The following is a 23,642-nucleotide window of genomic DNA, read 5'->3' as shown; positions in this document are numbered from 1 at the left end:
CTGAACAAGTGGGTCATAAACTTAAAGCGGTCTGAAATTAGCACCTTTATAGTATTTGAAAAGCACGTTAAAACCTGCACTACAGAGGTCAAACCAATCTTTATTCAAATCCCATTTCCCAAGAAAGTCTTCAACACATTAGAGAAATAGAAGCACTAAAAACGTTCTCTTACTGACTTGCTAAGTGCTAAAAAAAGAAGGAAAAATTCCCATGTATCAAATGACATAATATTCAAATATACAGTTATGTCAATTCTTAATCTTCAAGAGTGATCTGAGCAAAAGTTGGTACCAAATGAGCAGTCCTACAGTTTTACAGCATATATCTCGGAACGTGAGAATCTAGTCCCAAACCAAATAATTACTTTTTAGTGAAATTGCACTAAATTCCAGGCCAACTATGTAAGGCACTTTATGAATGCTAACATAAAAGATGGTATCTACCAGGAATTCAGAGTCATCAAACTTTGACAAAAGGAAAAGACAAAAACGTGGGATGCAGTAGGATGACAGCTCACATTTGAACAGTGAATGATAAAAAGAGAAAGGCAGAAGTCACAGTCAAATGGTGAACCAGAAATATTCTCTGCTGCGCTATTTTGAATAAAGACATCTATAGAGACAAATGCATTTTCATTAAGATCAAGCAGGACTGTTCACAAGGCACAGCGTGTGATGAAAGAAGGCTGCACAAGCATTTTGACAGTCCTGTGTGAGAGAGAGAGAGAGGTGCGCACTTTTTAAATTAGCTAGAACATCAGTTAGATTTAAAAGAAAATAAAACAAAAAAGCAATTCCTGCTCAATTCATTGCTTCCAAGTCCCCAAGAACTGAGCTCTGCTCTAAAGCATCCAAACTAATTTTTACTAAGATTCTACTTACTTCTGGTGTTTTACTTCCATTTTCATCTTTTGTTTTGGTGTTCGGTCCCCATGGCGTATTACAGCTATAACACATCTGAGCTCCATCCTGAAATTTCAAGAGAGTTATATTTCACAATTTTATACATGACAGTCTTTTATTTAATATTAAAACCACCACAAATCAAGACAATTGACAAAGTTGTAGTTATCTAACATAACTACAGAAGTGATGGAAGGATATGCAAGAATATAAGGTTAACTGAAAATGATGTAAAGTATAAAATATAAATATTGATTTTAAAACTTGGGTAACTACAGAATATCTACTTCAAGTAGTTTTTAAAATAACGATTTTGAGGTTCATTAAATGAGAGAGCATGTTTATTAGAAGCGCATATTAAGCTGGTGCTGGAACAATGATTAGCAGCGAAAGAAGCTATGCATAAAAGACGCTACACTTGAAAATCTGCTGTTCTATACTCAGCTTCACTAAGGGTCAGAAACTCTGAACGCTGGCATAGCAATTGTGATTCCTTCCTTGTTTTCATCACACAAAACAAGCGTTCATAGGCCAAAGCGGACACACCTTGTGAAGAGAAAAAAAAATTCACACAAAGTTACATTCGGAGTTTGCACAATTCAGGTGTAGCTACTATTTTCTTACATTGTTCCAGAGGTTGTTGGCACAATAGGGATGTCTTCAGCTTCCAAAGGAATCGACCATGGTATCTGAAACTGGGGAGCAAGTTCTCTCATTATGATATTTCTAAAAAAGGGGTTAAAAAGAAAAAAAAAACAAACCACTAAGTTTACAGCACAGCTTACACAACATGTACAAACTCCAAACCAAATACGTGATATATACATCCATTTTTATCAATGTGCTGTTAGAGTACAACTGGTCGAGAGTCTCTAGATACATATTTTTCTTTTAACTGTAAAATAAAAACCTACTACAGTTGCTACTGCAACTGCTACAGATATTAGCTTAATGGGCCTGGATTTGTAAGAAAACTCAGTTTTTGAACTCCAGTTCCTAGAAGAGTTCCTTGGATATGATTTAGTCTTGTTCATTTAAATATTCAGATACCTGACTCCATTGCCATAACTGAAAGTCCTTGATAATCAGGAAGCCATTCTCATCAAAGAGTAACTGGTACATTTAGTGGTAATTTCTCAAAAGTTCCTGTGATAGAACTGGAAAAATAGGTAAAGTCTCTAGGCACAACTACAAAATGATAACACTGTCTCTACTTGCTAATCTTCTAATGTTCTGTTCCCAAAGAATTTCATCAAAATATACTGAACCTCAGCTTAATATCTACATCAGAAGCAGTAACATGGAGGAAAAAAATTGTGCACTTTGAAGTGGCATAAGCTGAAAAAAATCTGCTATTACTTAACACTGCAATGTGTTACCTTAAGGAACAAACCATAAGGAAAAAATTATGAGATAATTTTTTCAGTGAATTCAATGATTTGAATCCATAGAAATCAAAATGGCTCTTAGAATTGTAACTCTAACTCAAAAAATGGCCTAAACCTAAAGGACTACAGTTGTTATCTAATATTTCAGCTTAGCTCTTCCTCCATTTAATAAGATCCCAGACCATTTGATAATGCAGAAGGTCATGCTATATCTCATCAGTGTAATCTTACTGTAAAGCCAGTTTAACCGGCCAAAAGGGTATCAGCCTACTTTGAGGGCAACATTTCATTGGCAGAGAGTTCATTACCCAATTCTGTATGATCCCTTGTTATACCTTTTTTTGCTTCCAGTAGCAGAGAGAAGACAGTATGACAGAAGACACCTTGATATAACATCAAGGGGATTACCACTATGAAATTCACAAGCACACACCAGCTTCAAATTAAGGACAATGTACTTTAATTTGGGCACATACTAAACAGCAGCAAGCATAACCATCCAGTGGTGCTTCTCTACTCGAAAAAAATCTCAACTACCTTTAAGAACTTAATCTGGCTTTCAACATACTTAATTCTTAGTTAAGAATTCTTAGTTAAGAATTAAGTGTTCACAAAACACTCAGACTCAGATGTTTGGGATGATTTTAGGCATCAGGAATTTATTTAGGATTTGTTAATTGATTTACGATTCTTTTTAGTATTTTATTTGTTTTACTATTTAATTTACGTGCTATTTGATTTTTAAATAATTAACTTAGGAATAAGAAATAAGTGGCACATAAATTAGCCACATACAACAGAGTGCATAGGCAAAACTCCTGAAATAAAAATCAGTAAACTCTTACCCCAGTATCTTAGCACAGTCATCATAGTATTTCATGGAGTTTTTCACAAAACTGAAGCCATTTACATCACAGACATAGGACTGTCCATTAGCACGCAGCAAATCAAAGCCACAAACTGTTTGCTGTTTGTAAGAATAAAGGTTCAAGTCATTGGTCACCTTCCTTAGGATTGCTTATTCTAAATAACATTTATATTTTAACATGCTATTCATCTGAAAACATGACAAAAATATGAGAGATTTTATACTTAGTACCTTTTGCCAGTTCCATGTTAGGTTCACTGATGTCATACAAACATCTTCCTATTTTTAACTTCATATCCCCAACTTGATTTTACCCTCCCTAACAGGGTCCATAGCAGTATCAGTATTGAAGGTCAAGTTCACACATACACAAACTCAGCCTTCAAGATCCACAGCATAAGCAATTATGGGCCTACAAATTCCCCATTCCGACAGTGGTTTCCCCTTACACATTGTTTTTAAGGGTGGCAGGCAAGAAATCACAAAATATCAATAAAAACATTCTTGACCAAATTTCAATTTGACAGGATTGTTTTGACATTGACATTTTTGACATTGACATAATATTGACATTGTTAGTACAGGATACCAGATGCTATTTCAACAGATTACTTTTTTAGATCTCAAAGGTCACTTTGCTGAGTGATAGAGGTTCACACCCTACAGGCTCCAGAATGCCATCACAGCTACACACAGGCAATGAGACAAGACTGAAAGACAGCCTTTCACTAAGACAGGTGAAAGGAGGGTAAGAGATTGAATGAAGTTTTGAACAAAGGAATCTTAAAACTAGACAAAAAAGGAAACTATCAAACACTTCAAATAAGGACCTAGTCATGCCAGCACCAAATTAACATTTAATTGGGCCCAATGTAAATACTAGGTAATAAAAGTTACAAAAACTTCACTACTGAACTTGCATTTCTCTAGCTTTAAAACCATTATCAAAATGTGTGAACATACTATGCATCAACCAGACACACTGTGGACCAGCGAAGCACAATAGCAACATGTGAATTCAGGAAACTTATGCAACATAAGCAACCCATCCAGAACTTTTCAATGCATTAAAAGAAGAATTCTTCTAAATTAAAAAAAATATCTGGATGTGGAAGTTTAACTTTACACCCTCCTTGGGAGTTCTGCAGCAATTATCACTGCTGTCTCTGTGCACTAAAACCCTACAGAAGTTTCACGTAATAAACAATTGATTAACACTAAATGTTTGATCAGATAGGAAAGTAATCAGCTTACTTTAAAGGCAAGGCATACTTTCCAAGCAATTAACTTCTCCCTTGCATTCAGGATGACTGGATACCTCACTTCTTTTCCTTCACTATCTCTTTCTACCTTGCCATCCAGAGCTGGAGACTTCCGGGCTTCAGCATGAGCATAGTCTGGACCTACTGTGTACACCTTTATTAAAAAACATATTAAAAAACATGAACTCTTGATTCAGTGTTATTAGATTACATTATATATATGCATACATTTTGCTATATTTATCTAAAATGTGGTAACAACTTCCAAAGATACTATCTGCTTTCATCATGGAAAAGGTCACTCTAAGGTACCTTCCTCAATGGCATTCTCTGCCCTCAAAGAACACCCACCATTTACTGACAACCTAGAATAAAACAAGAGGAGAAAACAGCTGGGGCACAGGTAAAGAAAAATAATAATTATAAAACTTGATGAATAAAAAATAATTTCTTAATTATGGTGGTACAGTGGTAAAGAATAATGTTTTCGTCTCCAAAACATCCGCACAACTTGGAGTGCAGATTAATTTGAGAATTCTTTAATTATGGAAATCTGTCTGCAGGACTGAGTGATTCTCTTATTAAAAAATGTTTTCATATTTTAGGCAGGACTAAACAAAGCAAATATCTGCCTGGTTTCAGCATGACAAGGCAGGGGCTTGAGAGAATGATTGTGCTATCTACTCTAATGCACTTTCGAACTCTGATTCAGTGATCCGCAGATTCAGATCACTGAAAGGACTGGGGCATTTGCTGTAAGAGACTTGTCAGCAGCTCTCAAAAATGGGCTACTGTCACTTTAATTAAAAACTAAACTCTGAGCTTTGATAAAGAGGTATTCAACTAAAGCAGATGATTGCAAGTACCGCCAATTTAGTCAATTCAGGCAAGAGGGTGAGTTGGGTGAAGCTGCTTAATATAAAGCCATTAAATACAGTCTTGTTACCTGAAGAAAATCCATTATTTATTTGGGGTATTAAAAGTCTAGAGCTGCCTCTTGAAGACCACACTACAACAAGCAGCCAAAGTAGTCCCATCCCTCAAGTTAATTTGCATTTCTTCATGTTGCAAGAAACTTTCTTTTTGGAAACAGTATGTAAAGCTCTTACACAGAGCTTGTAAACTCAGACTAACCTGTTTCAAAGTGTTGCACAGTATAACCATCTGAAGAGCATAGCTCACGAAAACAGAGCAACTTAGAGAATAGGGAATTTGTCCGAGAATATAAAATGAGCATTCCCCTCATGTATCACCAAATGGAAGAAGTGGCTGCAACTGATAAAACGGCTCTTTGGCCTAAAACTGGATTAGATCTCACACTCTCTAAACTTCCACTTTTTGTCTAAATACAGCGATCTCTCATGCATATTGTAAAACATTTCATGTTTTGTGATAGGCTTAAAACAGCCAGAACTAACACAAAGGTAAAGAAAGCAATCTCCATACATATCTGGCTTAACACCTATTCTATTATTGCTCTATTTTAGCATTCTTTTATGATACCTAATCTTTACATCTGTTAAGAAAATTAATGAAGAGTGAAAATAATTACAGATAAGGTCAATGCATTACTTTCTCCAACTTCACGTAATTTTACTAAGTAACTTGTGTTTATCAATTAGAATACTAAGATAGTTGGTAAAATCTATTTCAGCTACAGACTTCTTTGTAACCTTCAGACAAAATATCTAGGCAGCATCTGTTTACACGGGAAAATGTATGCTGTTCTGGTACTAATACAATACAAAAAAGAAAGACAATGTGTTGGGTAATAAGCCACCAGTACTTGATTCTAACATTAGCAAAGCTGCTCTACATTACAAGCACTGTGCTTAGCTAGAATAAGAATTACGTTCTTTACTTATGAACTGTACCAAAACTTCATTAAAATTAAGCCTTGAGACAAAGATACACTTTCATCTTTAAAACTGACAAGCTCTTAGAGCACTTATTTTTCTAAATATAAATAAGAACACTCAGCTGTCATACCTTCACATCGGTGCCATCTGTAGGCATGAATTCCTCATAAATATAGGAACCTGTTTTTCTCACACTGCTTTCAGGGGAATAAACACTGCTTCTGCTGCCAATCTGAAAGGAATATTTTTCTATTAATAAACTCATAGGCTACTGACTGAGAAACTTTAAAACTCCTTAAAATAACACACTTGTACTGAGAAAACACTTCCTGTACCAGAGGAAACAAGTAGGTTTTGATCGTTCCCATAAGATTTTTATAACATTCTTGAAGTGCACTGATAGCATATGCTTCTTTTATCTATAAGAATCTGCAGTGCCTGACAATCTACTGCAAGGAACAAGGGTCCTTATTCAATCTACATGTTCTCCTGAAATTAATTTCTCCAATCTGCCACTACTCCTACACAAGCAGGACATGACAGAACAGGCCCCAGCTAACAGACGGGTAGGACAGAATTACTCTGCAATTCTGTTAGGCATATACAACCTTTCAACAGCTTTAGCACAATACCCTCACCTTTCGAAAGAGCCTCTGGCTTCCACCCCCAGCAGATGTTGGATAATAAATGTAAACGTTGTGGTCCTCGGCACTAACTGGCTTTTCTACAAAAGGCTTTTGGAAAATTTCTCCATTCACTTCCACATGATCTTCTCCTTCAATCAAGTTGCATTCTGAAGAAACAGTGTGAAAAACAGAGATGTTACAATGTATTCATGGAACGAAATTATTAGAGATTCGGGGTAATTTTGCACGTTGAAATAAGAAGATTATGTTATATTTTTGGTTCACTGATTTGTTACTGACTGCACAAAGAGTTAATAATGATCACAGCTGAACACATCTGCTGTAGCACGTCTATATTATGTCACTTTAATAGAATTCTGTTGATTCCCTCAGTGTCAGACAGGAAACTGCCTCCTAGAGATGCAAAAGCTTGCATGGGTGGTATGTTTTTGGAAATGTTTCGAAGACACAGGGTAGGGCTTTTTGCCTCTTTCCTCAGTGACTTTCTCTGAAGTACCAGGGGGATGGCAGACAGACAGTGAACGTGGTGTGGTGCCAGATGCCACAGTACTTTTAATAGGCTGGGAACTGTCTCATGCTGTTGACTGATGCACCTTGCACAGAGCATTACATCTTCTGGAACCAGGCATCAGGAATCTCTTCACTACTGGTTGGCTGCATGCAGCAGCTTTTTTTTGACTTTTGTAGCATAAAAGAGTCCTTTTCCCCATAGATTATGCAGATATTTTAACCTAAAATTCCCTACCTCTTAAGGGCTACACTACAGTAAAACTTCCATTTTCCTTATTTTTTATTATCTCTTACACTTGTGTCATTACAATCACCTATTGTGGCTCTAAGTTTTCATTTTAGTAGCAAAAGCTGTAAGTTTGTTTTTAGGTATAGAAAAAATTAGTTCCAATTTATATTCAGAGTATATCATCTGCAGATCTCTCTGGACTAGATTTCCCTAACATGGTTGCTTGTTACTTAGAAGGGAAACTATTCAATAGCCTGACCTGTTTCTATGAACATTACTCTCCTAAGTAATGTAACATATGGGTAATGTACACGTGGGTAATGTAACATCATGAATGCTGCTCTCTTTGGTGACACATTAGAATCTCGATTTTGAGTTTGGAGGCCCTTATATTCTGGTAGTTCTATGACGGGTGTAAGAGGATTGTGACCCCAAGCTTCAGAATCATGCTTTTTAGATGCATACTTGTACTGCCTTTGGCTGGGATGGAGTTAATTTTCTTCACAGCAGCTGGTATGGTGCTATGTTTTGAATTTGAAACAGTCTCGATATTTTAGTTATTGCTGAACACTGCTTACACAGCCTCAATGCCTTTTCTGTTTCACATACTGCCCCCGCAGCCAGTAGGGGTTAATCCACAACAATACTTTAAATACTGGAGGAGAAATCAACTTCTACATAAACGAATTAATTGTCTGGCAAGTGAAATTTAGCTTTCCGCTACATATGTACTGTTCTCCAGTGGAAACAAAAAGATGGCGATGGCTGATACTTTAGTCATCAGTTCTTACCTTGGGGATTGTTTGGATCACGGTTCAGAACTGCATAGCGAGGAAGTAAAATGCCTTCAGCTTTAAGAATACCATACACTTCTCTCCTAGAAAAAAAGAACAAAAGTTACACAGTAAGATAGCAAATCCTGCCAATATTTGTATTTTACAGTCCATGAGCAAGAGAGGAGAAAAATACGTAATTTTTTTTTTTTTAAATTACACAGGATAAGCTTACACATATAATACCTTACTTATTAATGTAATGCTTTAAAGGTCACTGATACAGGTGTACCTTTGCAGTGATTTCACCAATACTGGCAGAAATGTAATTTGCTATGCCAGTCCCATCCTCTCCACTGTGGCAGTGCAACAGCAATTTATGAAGAACAATTCTCTTATTAAAGGAGGTTATTAACATGAAGACTTGAAAAAGTTTATACAGGACAGCAACTGAAAGCATCCAAAATAGCAAGTCTGCTCACTGTTTAGAAGGTTCCAACGTTTATGTATTTTGCTGACTATTGTTTTGTTAGTATTTGCTATGCATGATTGCAGCTCCAAAAGACAAATCACTTTGAATAACCACACGATCTTTGAATACCAACAACTTCTGCTAACTTAACAGAAAAAAAGACCTTAAGTCACATGAATTCTGCAATCATAGGAGGTTGTACAGTTGCCATACATGCTTACGCTATCTAAATTTTAAGAGTTTAAACTTTTTTATTTGCTAAGGTTTAGACAAATGTATCAACAAATTTCTACCTTGGTAAATCTTCAGGCGTGTCAATATAACAGCAGTAAAAGAAAAAACACACCTGAAAACATATCCTAGAAAACTGCATATATTAACAAAGCGTAACATTCACTGTAATTTTGTTTAGACTACTGTACAATACATTGGAACTGTTGCTATGCAATAACAAGATTCTCACAGTCTCCAACTTAAAAATAGTTTGTTTACAGGTAATTAGTGTTACTTACCTGTCTTGTATGTGATACTGCATATTCAAGTCATTGATTATGAATGGATTCCTGAGTTTTGCATAGGCAACTGCTTTGTCCAGTGGAAATCCTAAAATATTTATTAAGGCAAATAAATTAAAACTGCAAGACATAACACCAGTAGATAGTTTGCAACCTTGATATTCAAGCTTTAGAGCACAACTAGAGATATGGCTTAAGTGAGAGGGTGCTCCCTCAACTATAAGCACACATAACATCAGCTTAAGAAAAATCAGGAAACTACAGCCTAATTTCAGCACAGACTGCCAAAAGTAGCGGTCCTGTCTCCAGTTTCCTCCTCTTCACTCCACATGCCCTCCACTTTCATAGGGCCAGAACTAGGGCTTTTATTGCCCCTGCCTGAAAACAGGATTTTTAACTTCAGCCGACTCATCTTTGGTTCACTGCCAGGCCCACAAAAAAACCTATGTATTGGCAGAGATACATGAACAAGTGGCCAGAGACCCAACACTCCCATTGAGAAAGTAGCATGCCTTCACAGTTATTGGACCAAATAAGTATTAGATCACCATCTCCACTGGCTCCACAAATATTTACCAATGGAATAGCTATTTTAAATACCATGTCAGACAGGACTTTCTCAAGCAATGAAAACAGTATCATTTAAAAAGCTTATATTTTAAATGTCAGTTGTATTATTTTAGATAAGACAAATGAATCACTAAGACAAAGGAAAATCCAATAAAACTACAAGACAAAAAAAAATAAGAAGATCCTCAAACTGGTTAACATATTTAGATGTCAAAAATATTTATGGTATTATTAGATGATTTACCTTTAGAATGAAAAGAAATGAGACAGTCACATAAAGGCCAGTTTTCTACTGGCTCATTCAAAATAACATCCTCTTCAAATATTACCACAGTTATGTACTTAAACATGGAGAGGCGTTCAAGAATTTCTTTCATTGGTTTGGACTTAGATTTCTTAGCCATTGAACAAATCCCAACTGCGATCTGTCTTTCTGGTGGCTGAAGAGGCAGGGGGAAAAAGCAGTTATTAAGTTTTCTCAGAACACAACAGGGTTTTAGCAGCACAATATTAGAGCAAATACATTCTGTTAAAACTCACGTACTACCTTTAATTTAGTGTTTAATCAGGTAAATTGCTAGCAGGTAACAACATGCAGCATGACAGAATGCCGCAGTGCATCCTTATGAAAAATGCTTGAAAAAATGAAACTGTTCAATAGCCCTATGCTACTTTTTGTGAGTATCGTATCAGAAACAAACACACAGAATCAAAATCTAAGTCAGAAACGTCAAATCTGAGTTAAATCATACTTATGACTTACTCTGAAATTAACTAGTAATTTGTCTTTAAACTATTTAATTTTTCTACATCTACTTAGTAGTGACAAGGCTTCTCATCTTATTACCTAATATTACAAGTGAATTGTGAAAAGGAAAACTAGTAAACAACAAAATACTGCTTCAGATTTCTGAGCTATTTTGTGCATAGACAGTTTCACTTTTCTTCTGTATACTCTGTATTTTCTTTCATGTTATAAATGTTTAGAAGTTTCTTTCCCTAGTGGTATTCCTAAGTGCAACAGCCAACCTACTCCTCTGTTTAAAAAGAAACAAAAACCCCCCCAGAACAATCCTTTATTTCAACTTACTGTTCTTCTAAAACATAGCCAATTAGCTTCCCTTGCTAACATACACCTACTGAATTGAGCTGTCCGACCTGCTAATTTTGCATCACTTTTCTGCATTTCCAAGTTACTTTTAATCACAGTGTAGTGTTTTATTAACACTTCTTGCATTTAATTTTTTCAGACGTGCTTGAAATCAGTGAAAATTTAATCGGACTGTTCCCTAAAGTGAAATGCTACAGACTAAAAGAATAACAAAATACAGCTTAAAAAAATGACACAACATGACGACTCATGCATAATAAAATTTTTAAGAGTTTATCTTAAAAAAACCTACAAATTGGTAAGCACTGTGCTAAAATACAATTCAGAACACTCTGCAAGGATAATAAACTAAAGTATAACTAAAGATTAATTTAGCACGCACTTTCTATACACCAAGACAAGGAAGATGAATGGAAACTTGTAGGATCTTCATGAAAACAACAATAAAATGAGTAAAGAAATGTTGAGTAAGTTCAAACTGAAAAATCAAAAGTTAACTCTGCAGCAGTTGACAACACACACAAAAAAATTCTCAATCATTTTTTGCTACTAATTATCCAAATAAATAAAATGAAGGCTTATGCTATCAAGTTGATAACCAGAATCTAAATCAAGCCTGCAAAGCTGGCACATTAACCTCAGCTGCGCTGAAACTCCGTATTAAGGTCAAGCACACCTACTTTGAAGTTCAGGGTATACTTACTTTTCAAGTGTGCTGCATTTCCAAACATAACTGACAGATCATTATCTGAATATGAACAATTTCCCAATTCAGAACACCATTTCAGTATTAGATTTTTGTGATCTACTGCCATTTCAAAGTAAAATAATGCTAAAGAACATACAGAATAGTACACACATGCCCCTACAGTACATACAGAGTCATACTCCTCCTCCTCTTCTTCCCCATGGTCATAGAAGTGTTCGTACTCTGTAGATCTGGCTGAATCCAATAATTCTTCTCCATCTTCTCCACCCACGAAGAATCTAGGAGGATCATTCTCTGTTGCATTAACAGACATGGTTACAAGATCTGTAGAGATCTATGTAGAAGCTGCAGCCGCTTTGGCAGCTGAGATACTGGGCATGTTTCCCGCTGACTCGGGAACACAAAAGTCCCCTGCTCTTTGATGTTGTCTGTGCGGTGCTGCCACTGAGCTGACTTTGTCTGCCAGACACTGTTTAACTGGTATCATCTGCTCATTATTGTTTTGAGTTGATGCTCCAAGAACCTCGTGATAGGCTACTGCTTCCCTGAGACGACAAAACTTTTTCACCTAAAAGACATACCCAAACAAACAACAAAGAGAAAAAAAAATTGATAAAGGCACATAAAAATAAACCCTTCTAATTTAGAAAAAGTGTCTGGACATTTACAGACCTCTGAGCAAATCATCAGAAATAAAACCGTGCACACTACACATAGTCTACACTTTTAGATGTATGTTTACAACAGGGGGAATAATTTCAAGATATTTTCAAGCTACTGATACAGACGTTTTAAAAATGAGCGACAAAACTCACAAAAGTAAAGTGCATTTTTTTCCTAGCTTAAGAAAGGTAAAGTACAGACTACATCTTTTATATAAAACAAGAAAAATCTTCTCCAATATCTGTGATATATAACTCACCATCGCTGTCATCAGCTGTTTTTTCCCCGAATTTTCCTGATCAAATGGCAATGGCAAACAGACAAAAATGCTAATGAAAACTATAAAGCCTCCATTAGGACTATTCTTAAATAGAAAACTATTATTTAAAAAACTGAGTGCATCTTCCGTGTATGTGCCAGCCTGATGTTTGCTTATTTATTTCCAAATCAGCATTGCTTTATTTTCACACTGAAAAATTAATATTTACAGAGATGTACAATAGCACTGCCTTCTGTCAAAAGTACTTCTAAGCACTAGTGTACCAGTGAAGTGAACACATATTGTATCCTTTTAAACAGTCATGTGAAAATAAAATCTTGGCCAAATAACTTGTATACAGAAACAGAGACTGAGTTCAGTCATCTGTTGTTTTAACTAGGTAACTGCTCTTGCTTGAAGTTCTGCATGGCTTTATACCATTAATCACAATCCACTATTACTACTTAGAAAATGAATAAACAGTTACTTGTTTAGAAGCTCATCTAATCAAATGCTTTAGGTTGTTTATTAGTCAGATCATTATGTAAGTGCCATTCAAAAATGACGTCTCAGCAGAACTGAATTTGTCTTTAAATATCTGTGAAAACAACTTTGGCTGTTCTATGAACAAAGTGAAGCAATAGTACATTCCAAATGGTGATCAACCGGTCAGCTTCCTGTGAAAAAGGATAGTAAACAGAGCAAAAGTTACCGCGAAAGAATCTGTCCTACGTCAGGGAGCAATAGGTTAAGTGTAGGTAAACAATACAGCTGTTGCAGACCCAGAAGCTGCAGCGTGAACAACAGACACATAAGGATGCCGGAGTGACAGCAAGGGATTAAAAAGATTCATTTCTTAAACTTATTTGTTATGTTATCTGCTCTCCTTCAGTTCCGCTAATGAAAAATTACTTTCCTTTATAATGTGAAACCATAGCCATTTGTCCCTCAAGCAACACGAACAAAATGAAATTTCAAAAACCTAAATCTTCTTGCTCTCATGAGAGCTACAAACTAGGTACTGAGATAAATCAATCTTGTTTATGAAAGAGTGAAGAAAGTGAGCTTTCCAAATCCTGTTTCTAGCATGCTTCAGAAAGCCAGAGGTTATTGCCAACACACACTGGCAACTAATACAGAATTTTGAAATGGTATTAAAACCAAAAAAGACTCCCAAAAACTGGTAAAGCCTGAAAATGAAGTTTAGCAGTTCCTCTTGCATCAGCTTCCCTTCCCACCACCCAAATTCTGTACATTGGAAACAGCTTTTTATAACCTATGCTTTTCTCATAAAGAAGGAAAAGCAACCACATGAAGAAGAAAGTGGGAGGTCATCAGAAGAAGTTTTTTAAGCTTTCTTTCCCCTGTCTATTCCTGTAGTGCACTTTGTGAGAGCAGAAGTTGTGAAGTTCGTGTGCAATTAATAACTCATTATTTCACGAGGATCTCTAGCGCTACCTGAGTCTCTTTAACCCAAAGGGATTAATTCTCAAAGCAAGTAGAAATCATATGAATAAAAACTGCAGGGAAAGCACATGATACGTGTCTACAAATGACATGAGGATATAACCTGACAAGCTTAGTACCCTAACAAACCTATCTGAAACTTAGTGTTTTTCTACCTTCCTAACTCAAGAATCTGGAGAGGGCTGGTGTTATTCGTGGCAAGTACACCTGTCAAGTGGAGCTCCACTTGCGGAAAACAGACTTTTGAACAGCCACACAGTCTGCTTGGAGTTAACAGATTATCTTCTGCAAGACTTACGATGTTGTTCACCCTTCTGAAGGTGGATGAATTACTAGATTGCCACTCCATGCTATTGTCACTGGGCCCCAGAGTTTCCAGACAGTTTGTAAAAATAAGGCCAAAGACACAGGATCAAGGAAAGATACAATTTTCAGGCTTGTAAACTACTGCAGGGACTCACTGAATTGCATATAAATTGGCACTCTGACTGCTGATGGCTATCAGCTTATCTCCCAAGTCAGCAGATGCTATAAGCTACTGACATTAGCATAAATTTGAGTCAGGATACAATGAATAAATTATTTATTTTTTAGAATAAATGCTTTCAGAGATTGGAATTAAAATTCTTTCCTTCCAAATGCTTTGGTTACCATAAAAAATGAAGAATCCCCTTCTTTCTTGTGGTTTGTGAAACAAAAAAAAGTCCAATAAAAGAGACTTGGAAAGAGAAATATGACAGTAAGTGACTGCAACTATAGTGAACAACTTAAGTCTCCTAAAAACACTACAGTTATCTCACATCAAAAATGCAGTAAGACCATGCTTGGATAAAAACATGGTTCTCAAGTTGTACACCAAGGAGAAATAATAAATGGCACAGCAAGAAGATGGAGCTGACTTCCCACCCCAGAAGTACTGCTGATGCTGATGGAAGGAACTTTTAACACACTGTATCCTATGCAGAATACCATCTTGCTGCCCCTGGAACAGTGAAGAGTCTTCCCAGTAGTATTTTTCTGTATGAAGAAGTGAGCAGCAGCATCAACATAGGGGCTGAGATGCCCTATGTTAGATCCTTTCATACTTGGTGTATGAGCATAAGCCTCATCAGACAGTGAAGAGATTAGAAGATTACATGCACGCCTCAACCATGGAAGACTGCAATGCAAGCATTACAAAATCCAGACTTTGTGTTGGAATACACACTGACCCATTTCTACAGAGATAGCATCAAGAATATCCAGGCAACTATCTCCTACCGTGCAATGACCTTTCCAGGTAAAATTAATTAGGTTATGTTCTCTTCAAACCTCGACTGTTACAAAAGGCTTCCGTTCTACAGCTTACAAATACAAAAAATCTCCACTAATTTTGAAAAAAACCCCAACAATTTAACTAATGGTGTTGTTTCTTAAAGACTTCCAAACAAATGTATGGACTGTTCCTTCCACTTGTCCTAGAAGTTCCTATTCATACCCACCACATGATACATCTTGGACAAAAAAAAAGAAAAAAAAAAGAAAAAAAAAGAAAAAAAAAGAAAAAAAAAGAAAAAAAAAGAAAAAAAAAGAAAAAAAAAAGAAAAAAAAAGAAAAAAAAAGAAAACGTTTAAAGAAAACATTAGATCTGCTAATTTTACATTCTCACCTTAAAATAAATTCATCTCAGTTTTTCCCTCAGAAGTTAGACAGCATTAAGATATTGCACTCCAAAGGACAAGTAAAAATCCTTAAGTTTAACTGATATCATTATCACTTACTAGTGGAAAGTATACCAAGCAACATTCTAAATATATAAAATGACACATAGACAAACTTAACATTAATGCACAAATAGGGCGGTATTTGAGTAACAAATTTTGATAGCCTGCTCAGCACTCCAAGTCCAGTGTTCACTCCACTGGTGCACTACAGACATTTCTACACTTCTACAAGTTTATTCTAGAAGAGTAAGCCAAAATGTAGTCCTGACTAAGTGTTAACAGATATTCCCACAGTTTTCCTGTCCCCATTACACATTTTTCAGCAGCTCAAGAATCCAGCCCCAGTGTTTCCCATATTTACTTAAAACCACCAAGATTAGCATTCCAGTAACTGTCAGCAACAAATCAGCTCAACATAGCAGCAGTGGTCTGAACAGTTCATGTAAAACCGGCTCAAAGTTTTAACAGCCTTATTCCAAATACTAACAAAAGCATATACAGCTCCTCTATAAATAGAAGCATTTCACCAGGTTTTCTTCTGTCACTACAGCTATCAAGAACAAGTATACACTGCCTCTACTGCACTCTAATGGAAACTAATGGAACAAAACTAGAGTAAAAATGCTTCTCATCTGTTGTCTCAAGAAAAAAACCCAACACATCATACATTAAATACCTATAATACATTTCAAAATCACGAACCACTCAGGAAAACAACTTTTGGAAATGCCATTATAACAAAACAACTACAAAACACTTTGTGACACTTAACATTGCAGAATTTAACAAACAGCTAACTGTACAAGAAGCGTTGTGGTGCTCATCTATTACATGACTCTGTAAATATACATACATAACAATAACAAAAAAGCCCACTCCCCTGCACCCTCCCTCTGTATTGCTTCTTTTTAAAGTTTCAGTTCTTACCACTGTAGGCATATTCAAACTGCTTCCATTACCAGCTTCCTCCAATTCAAATTAAGTAGTTAAAACCCAAATGATTTTAATAACAATTTCTCACGTAGCCTCAGTGAGATAACAAAAAGCTTTCAATATCTTCCTGCTCGAACTGCTATACCATTAACAGTACATTTAACAGCAAAAATATTTTCCTCACTCTGGCTGAGGCATTTTACCTGTTTTATAATTCCAGTTCTGCAACATGATGTATGGTGTAACAAACCACCAAAGACAGACAGTTTGTTGGGCTGCTGGTGGAGCAGAAAGCATGGGGAGGGGGCAACGGGGAAGCAGAGGGGAGACGGGAAGAAGAACGAACCAGCGGAGTCTGAACTTTGAGAGAGCTGAGAGCAGGAACTGTGATCCCCGGTGCTCTGCGTGGATGTGTAACAGCTTTCTACGGATGATTAAAGGAAACTTGGTAATACTTCAGATTTAAACATGAGACTGTAAACTACTAACAAGGCCTGTGCTCAAGAACAGCATTTCCTCAGGTCTGACAGATGACCAGGAAGAGAAAGAAGACAGGACAGGCACAAGGCAAAAAAAGTGGGAAAGGACGTCAAGACACTGAAGCTGCTGAAGACAACATACCATACATGATTTGATTATTGCTGTGCCTTACATATGCTCTCCAGTTTGAATATTCAATGTCTACTGTGTCACGCAGTCAGTAACACAAAACATTAAAATTTACATGCAGACAGTGTTCTGTTCTACCACACATCCTGTGAGGTGGCAAGTAGCAGCTGTCAGCCCATTGCTGAGGTGGATTAAATCTAAAAAACGTGTAGAGCAGCTCTATCCCAATATCCCTAAGCCACAAAGAATATTACCGTTTTAGACTGATAATACTTTGTGCACAAGAACAAAAACCAAACAAAAACCAAAACAAAACAAATGAAACAATAATAACAGAAAATACAAAGGGATATGTTTCCAATAATTACTGGAATTTACAAGGTCCAGTGCTATAACAGGCTGATGAAGAAACATGAAACTGAGAAAAGCTTTTAGCTCTCCTCATCAAATACAAACTTCAACACTAGCCTTAAGAAGTTTATCACCATCTTCTGTAACTCAGCTTTGTGAAGGAGGAAGGAATTATGCTGATGTACAACAGAACAGACAAGAAATAGGCTAAAGGTAGCAAAGGAAAAAGATGCAATTATAAAGGCTGCACTACACAGCATTACGGGAACTAAGTCACCTGCTATGATCTTTTATTAAACTAACATCAAGTGCTAGACTTACCAATATACTAACATCTTCCCCCATCATAAATAACCTACACATCAACACAAGCTTTTTCCAAAGTTTCTTTTTCATTCTGTAAGTATTTTCACAGGAAACCAGATGCAAGATTTAGTCTGTTCTTTCCCCCTCCAAATCAAGAAAGGTAATCTTCTTTATCAGAAGAAGGTGAGGCAGACCATTGCACATTCCCCTCTCCGCTGGCATGGGCAAAGAGTGGTAGGCAACCACACAAGAGTTCAATAAAATAAAAACAGCCCTTTGCTCTCCCTGTACTCCATTCAATAGCAGCTGACTTTATCCAGTCCAACCAGGAGCCTGCAACCCACTCATCCTCCTCCCAGACTCTCCCAGGACTCCACCACAACTTGCTCTGCTGCACTCCAGCACAGGGACAGCCACACCTTTACTAAATATTTCGTACAGTGTTCCAAAAGCATTACTATCTAGTACTTTTTACATTACTCTAGCAGAAAAATTATAGCAGCTCCCATTCCAAAAGAGACTACTCACCCTTCAGTATCACTCTACTGAGACCTGAAAAAACATTCTGATGAATGAAGAGGAGACATAAGTCTTCCTTGCCAGGTAAGTGCTTGTATTTGGTTTACATGGCAAGGTTTTGGTAGCAGGGGGGCTGCAGGGGTGGCTTCTGTGAGAAGACACCAGAAGCTGCCCCCATGTCGGACAGAGCCAGTTTCACCCAGCTCCAAGACGGACCTGCTGCTGCTCAAAGCTGAGCCCATCAGTGATGCTGCTGGTCCCTCTGCAAGAATATATTTAAGAAAGGGTAAAAAACACTGCACAGCAGCTGAGAAAGAAGAGTGAGAAAATGTTAGAGAAACAACCCTGCAGACACCAAGGTCAGTAAAGAAGGAGGGAGCGGAGGTGCTCCAGGCATCAGAGATTACTCTGCAGCCCACGGAGAAGATCATGGTGAAGCAGGTTGTCCCCTTGCAGCCCATGGAGGACCCCACACCAGAGCAAGCAGATATGCCCTGAAGGAAGCTTCAGCCTATGGGAATCCCACACTGGAGCTCCTAGAAGAAGCTGCAGTCTGTGGTGAGGACCCCATGCAGGGGCAGGACTTGTGACCCCATAGGGGACCCACACTGGAGGAGTCCATTCCTGAAGGACTGCACCCCGTGGAAAGGACCCACACTGGAGCAGTTCATGAAGAACTGCTTGCAGTGGTATCATGCAAGATTCCCATTCTTGTGACACAGGTAGTGGAGAGGGAGGTGCTAATGTCTTCTCCCTGGCATCCTGCAACAGAATGCATGGGAATGGTTCAAAGTGGCCCCAGGGGAAGTTCAGACTTGATATTAGGAAACATTTCTTTCCCAACAGGGTGGTCAAACACTGGAACAGGCTTCTTAGAGGTGGTCGACACCCCAGGCCTGTCAGCGTTTAAGAGGTATTTGGACAGCACCCTTAACATGCTTTAACTTTTGGTCAGTCCGGAGGTGGTCAGAGAGTTGGACCATTGTAGGCCTCTTACAACTGAAATATTCCTATTCCATTCCATGCCATTCCTTTTCACTCCGCAGTCTGTGGGAAGGACCCATATTGGAGCAGTTCATGAAGGACTGTCTCCCACAGGAGGTAGTCCACCCTGGAGCAGTGGAAAGAGTGTGAGGAAACAGGATTGACAGAGACAAAGCATTATGAACTGACCACAGTCCCCATTTCCCTGCACTGCCTGTAGGGGACGGGGTAATAAAGTAGAAGAGTTGGGAGTGAAGTTGAGCCTGGTAAGAAAGGAGGGCTGGGGGAAATGTGTTTGTAGAATTTTTTCTTATTTCTCATCATTCTACTCTGTTTAATCGGCATTAAATTAAATTAATTTCCCAGAATCGAGTCTGTTTTGCCCATGACAGTAGTTGGTGGATGATCTCCTTGTCCTTATCTCAACTGATAAGCTTTTTGTTGTATTTTCTGCCCCTGCCCTATTGATGGAAGAGGGGTGATAGTGGCTTGATAGGCACCTGGTGGTCAGCCAAGGTCAACCCACCACACTGCTCCAAATAGAATCATAGAATCATTTAGGTTGGAAAAGACCCTTGGGATCATCGAGTCCAACCATCAACCCCACTCTACAAAGTTCTCCCCTACACCATATCCCCTAACACCACATCTAAACAACTCTTAAACACATTCAGGGGTGGTGACTCCACCACCTCCTGGGCAGCCTATTCCAGTGTCTGACCACTCTTTCTGTGAAAACCTAATGTCCAGTCTAAACCTACCCTGTTGCAGCTTAAATGTGTTTCTTGGGCAAAAAAACTATTGCAGTGTTACCTCCACTCTATCTTGTCAGTAAAGTATATGTACAGGTGCTTTTACCCACACTTTTTACAGCTTGGCGGTTAGGACATTTTTCCGATAAACAGAAAACACTGCACTTGAAAACACCCCCACTTGAAAACACTGAGACAGGAGGAAACAGAAACAGTATTTGTCCTGTTCCATTCAACTGTTCTAACCATTAGGCTACCATAATCCAATTTCACTTTTCCCATACACCACTAGTTTTCTTTAAAGGTGGCCACTGGGTTTCTTCTTACAGGAGAGGGCTCACTGCTCTGGATGCCAAGCAGAAGGCAGGTTTCTAATGTGCAAAATCTTGACCAGTCAGACACCTACACTCTCAAGCAACAGGAATCCCGAAATACCCACCTTACTGGCATTTCCTACTGAAACAACTCTTGCCAGTGTTACTTACATTTCCTGAAGTGCTATGTAGCTACATTACCAACTAACTGCAGTCACCTAAGTCTTCTCATCGGGACCCAAATTATTTTCCAAGAACTGTCCCACCGAAATGTTTGTGCCTAATCTAAGATTTCAATCTGACCCTCCATATTACAGTAGCATAGTGCAGGGGATTAAAAACTTCAAGAATTGTACCATGCCATGTGAACCAGGATTCTGTTAAGATGCCAGCTTCGCAGCAAGGAAAGACATGCCTTTTAGGTTGTTGTTGCATGAGATTTCTAGTCCTAAAGCACAACGGTTATAGTTTTCAAATAGTAATTGGCTGATTTCCCCATGTTTGCTTTTGTTCCTAAAAATCATACAGTTAGTTAAGCAAAATATTTCCAGCCATTTAGAATTACCAAGCTTAAAGTGAAATAACTTTTCAATGCATCTTTCCCATACCAAATTCTTTGCCTGCAGAACTTGTCTTTTTCCAATATCTCACCAGCAGAAATGTAACCTTTCAGCACATGTAATGACATCTGCTAAAACTCTTGAGTTTTAGCCCCAAGGACTGCACTATCACAGGGCATCTTTCAACTCTTTAGCCGTCATAAACTACAAAATGAACCATTACCATCCTTCAACAGAAGTGTCAGAACAGCCTTAAAAGTCTAGAAAAATCTGTCTGGTAAATATCACTGTCTTCCCTTCAAGATAGAAAGGCAGTATTTTAACTGGCAAACACTACTAGAAACTGACATCTGGCATGTGTTACAAGTGTCTCCTGCACAGCCACAGAACAGATAACCTTCACATTCGTTAACCTTCAAGTTCCTTTCTAAATCAAACCTTGTCAAACATATCACATAAAAACATTTGTATTTGTTGCAAGCTTCAATGTTTCATGAAAGCCTGGCTTCTGAACTTTTAGAGATTCCACTCATGTCCCACCCAAACATGTCAAAACAGCCTCTCCATATTCTTACAACTTGTTACCTCAACTTTCTAGAGATGTGAAAGTTTCTGCAAAGATGCGAAAGCTTCTGCACAAAATTCTATACCAAAGTTCAGTAGGCTCAGCCTCTGGAGGCCTGATCTGTTCTAACTACAACTGCCAGGAGGATGGAACTCTTCCACAGAAAAGAATCAGCCAACCAAGACAAGTCAACCAGTATAAAAATTCATAGTTCTCACATATTGAACCAAAAAAGCAGCATATTATGTAAATCAAATCTTTATGCCAAAAACCAGTTCTACATAGCAATACTCTTGTTACTGGTTGAATCAAAACTTGTTGAGAGTGATACGTTTAGCTGCCTCTCATCACTTACAATCATGCAAGTTTTCACCAAACCAAAGGAAGACTCTATGGTCAAAAGAAAAAGGTTGGCTTGCTACTGAAGTAGAAAAGTGATGTAGAAGGGATGCAGAAAAGATGGAAACGGAGCAGCTTAAATAGGTGAAGGGAAATACTACTTAAGAAAGAAAGATGCAACACAATGCAGGAATATTATAACAAACAACTGTAAAGAGCAGCTTTTCAGCTTAGAGCACTAGACAGAAGGGGTTTGGATCAGAAAGGAAACCACTTATTTTAACGTGGTTGTGATACTGATCTCCCTCAGTCTTCCTGCTTGTGTGAGGAGTGGCTAACTACAAAATCAACAATAAAAGCGCTAAAACCCCAGCATATTCAAAGCTTACCAATATTCAGTGAAGTCCCCAGGTTCAGGAAAACACCATGAGAGCAATGAGAAATGTCACACAGGCCACCCTAGCTATACATCCCTCCCATCTCCGGTTATCTCATTGACAGGTTATTTTCTGGTTACTACGTGTAACTGATTCTCAGCTCTGGCACTGCTGCTGCTTTTCTTTCCTAGCTTGATCCCAACGCAGACAGCAATCTCCCTTGGCCCAACTGATTGTACACGGAATTTACAATTTTTTGGGATATTAACAGGCTGCCCCGAATCCAGTGGCTTAAGAGACGTCCCATCACCCTCCCACCCCCGTTCAAGAACTCTGCCTTTCACCCCGTGTGCTTCTTTGTGCTGAAAGGCTTCGCCTGCGCTTCTGACAGCACAGCACAGCACAGCACGCCACTGCTCTTTCGTTAAAAACTGTTTCCGAGAACAGAATAAACCGCAAAACGAGGCAAAAAGCTCGACGTGCCTACTGGCCATGCCCACTGTCTCTTACCGATGGCTGCAGCTGACTGAACAGCACGCTTCAGCCCTGCACGAAGGACAAAAGCGGACTAGAAAGGTTTTGCCCATCCTCCTGCCATCGGGTACCGGGGCCGGAGCCACCCCCAACACGGCGACATGCTGCCCACCGACCCCGCTCCGCTCCTCACGGCCGCGGAGCCGGCCAGCCCCACGCCCACCGCAAGCACCCTGGCAGCCGCCCTCCCCCTGCGGCCGCCCCCGGCCCCGCCGACACCCCCCCGGGGGAGCCCAGGCGAGGGGCCGCCCCGCCGCCCCCGACCGGGGGAGCTGCCCCGCCGGGGTGGGAACAGGCGCCGGCCCCTCAGGTGGTGGGGTAGCAGCGCCGGTCCCCAGGCCGCAGCCCGACCCCGCCGCGATCCGCCACCCCCCCATCTCAAAAACGGGGCGCGGCCGGCGGGATCGACCCCGCCGTCACCCTCCGCATCCCCCCAGGACGGCGGCGGGGAAGAACGGGGGGGACCCCGAGCGGCAGCCGGGGAGAAACCACCTCACCTGCGCCCGGCGCCACCGCGCCCGGCGCCGCCCGCGCCCCCGCGTCCCATCGAGGAGGCGCCACCGCTGCGCGGGCCGCTCCGCCCCGCCCCGC

The 23,642-nt window shown here is 39.0% G+C and overlaps 1 protein-coding gene across 3 annotated transcripts in view; it reads right to left on the bottom strand.

The window, feature by feature from the left end:
• Positions 1-23,640, bottom strand: part of PPIP5K2 (diphosphoinositol pentakisphosphate kinase 2) — a 52,245-nt gene extending 28,605 nt beyond the window's left edge. For all 3 annotated transcript variants that reach the window (XM_074569426.1, XM_074569427.1, XM_074569428.1), the window contains exons 1-11: positions 23,549-23,640; positions 11,986-12,384; positions 10,241-10,436; positions 9,424-9,514; positions 8,458-8,543; positions 6,919-7,073; positions 6,411-6,512; positions 4,414-4,575; positions 3,137-3,258; positions 1,528-1,629; positions 883-969 (exon numbers count right to left, since the gene is read on the bottom strand). In XM_074569426.1, coding sequence (XP_074425527.1) covers positions 883-969; positions 1,528-1,629; positions 3,137-3,258; positions 4,414-4,575; positions 6,411-6,512; positions 6,919-7,073; positions 8,458-8,543; positions 9,424-9,514; positions 10,241-10,436; positions 11,986-12,129 — 1,247 coding nt within the window. In that variant the 5' untranslated portion in view covers positions 12,130-12,384; positions 23,549-23,640. The remainder of the gene's footprint in view (positions 1-882; positions 970-1,527; positions 1,630-3,136; positions 3,259-4,413; positions 4,576-6,410; positions 6,513-6,918; positions 7,074-8,457; positions 8,544-9,423; positions 9,515-10,240; positions 10,437-11,985; positions 12,385-23,548) is intronic.
• Between the last annotated feature and the right edge of the window lie 2 nt (positions 23,641-23,642).

This window comes from Larus michahellis, chromosome Z (genome assembly GCF_964199755.1).
Source record: "Larus michahellis chromosome Z, bLarMic1.1, whole genome shotgun sequence".
Taxonomy (NCBI): Eukaryota; Metazoa; Chordata; class Aves; order Charadriiformes; family Laridae; genus Larus; species Larus michahellis.
Note: the sequence above shows the minus strand (reverse complement) of the source record. Positions and strands in the feature narration are given on the sequence as shown.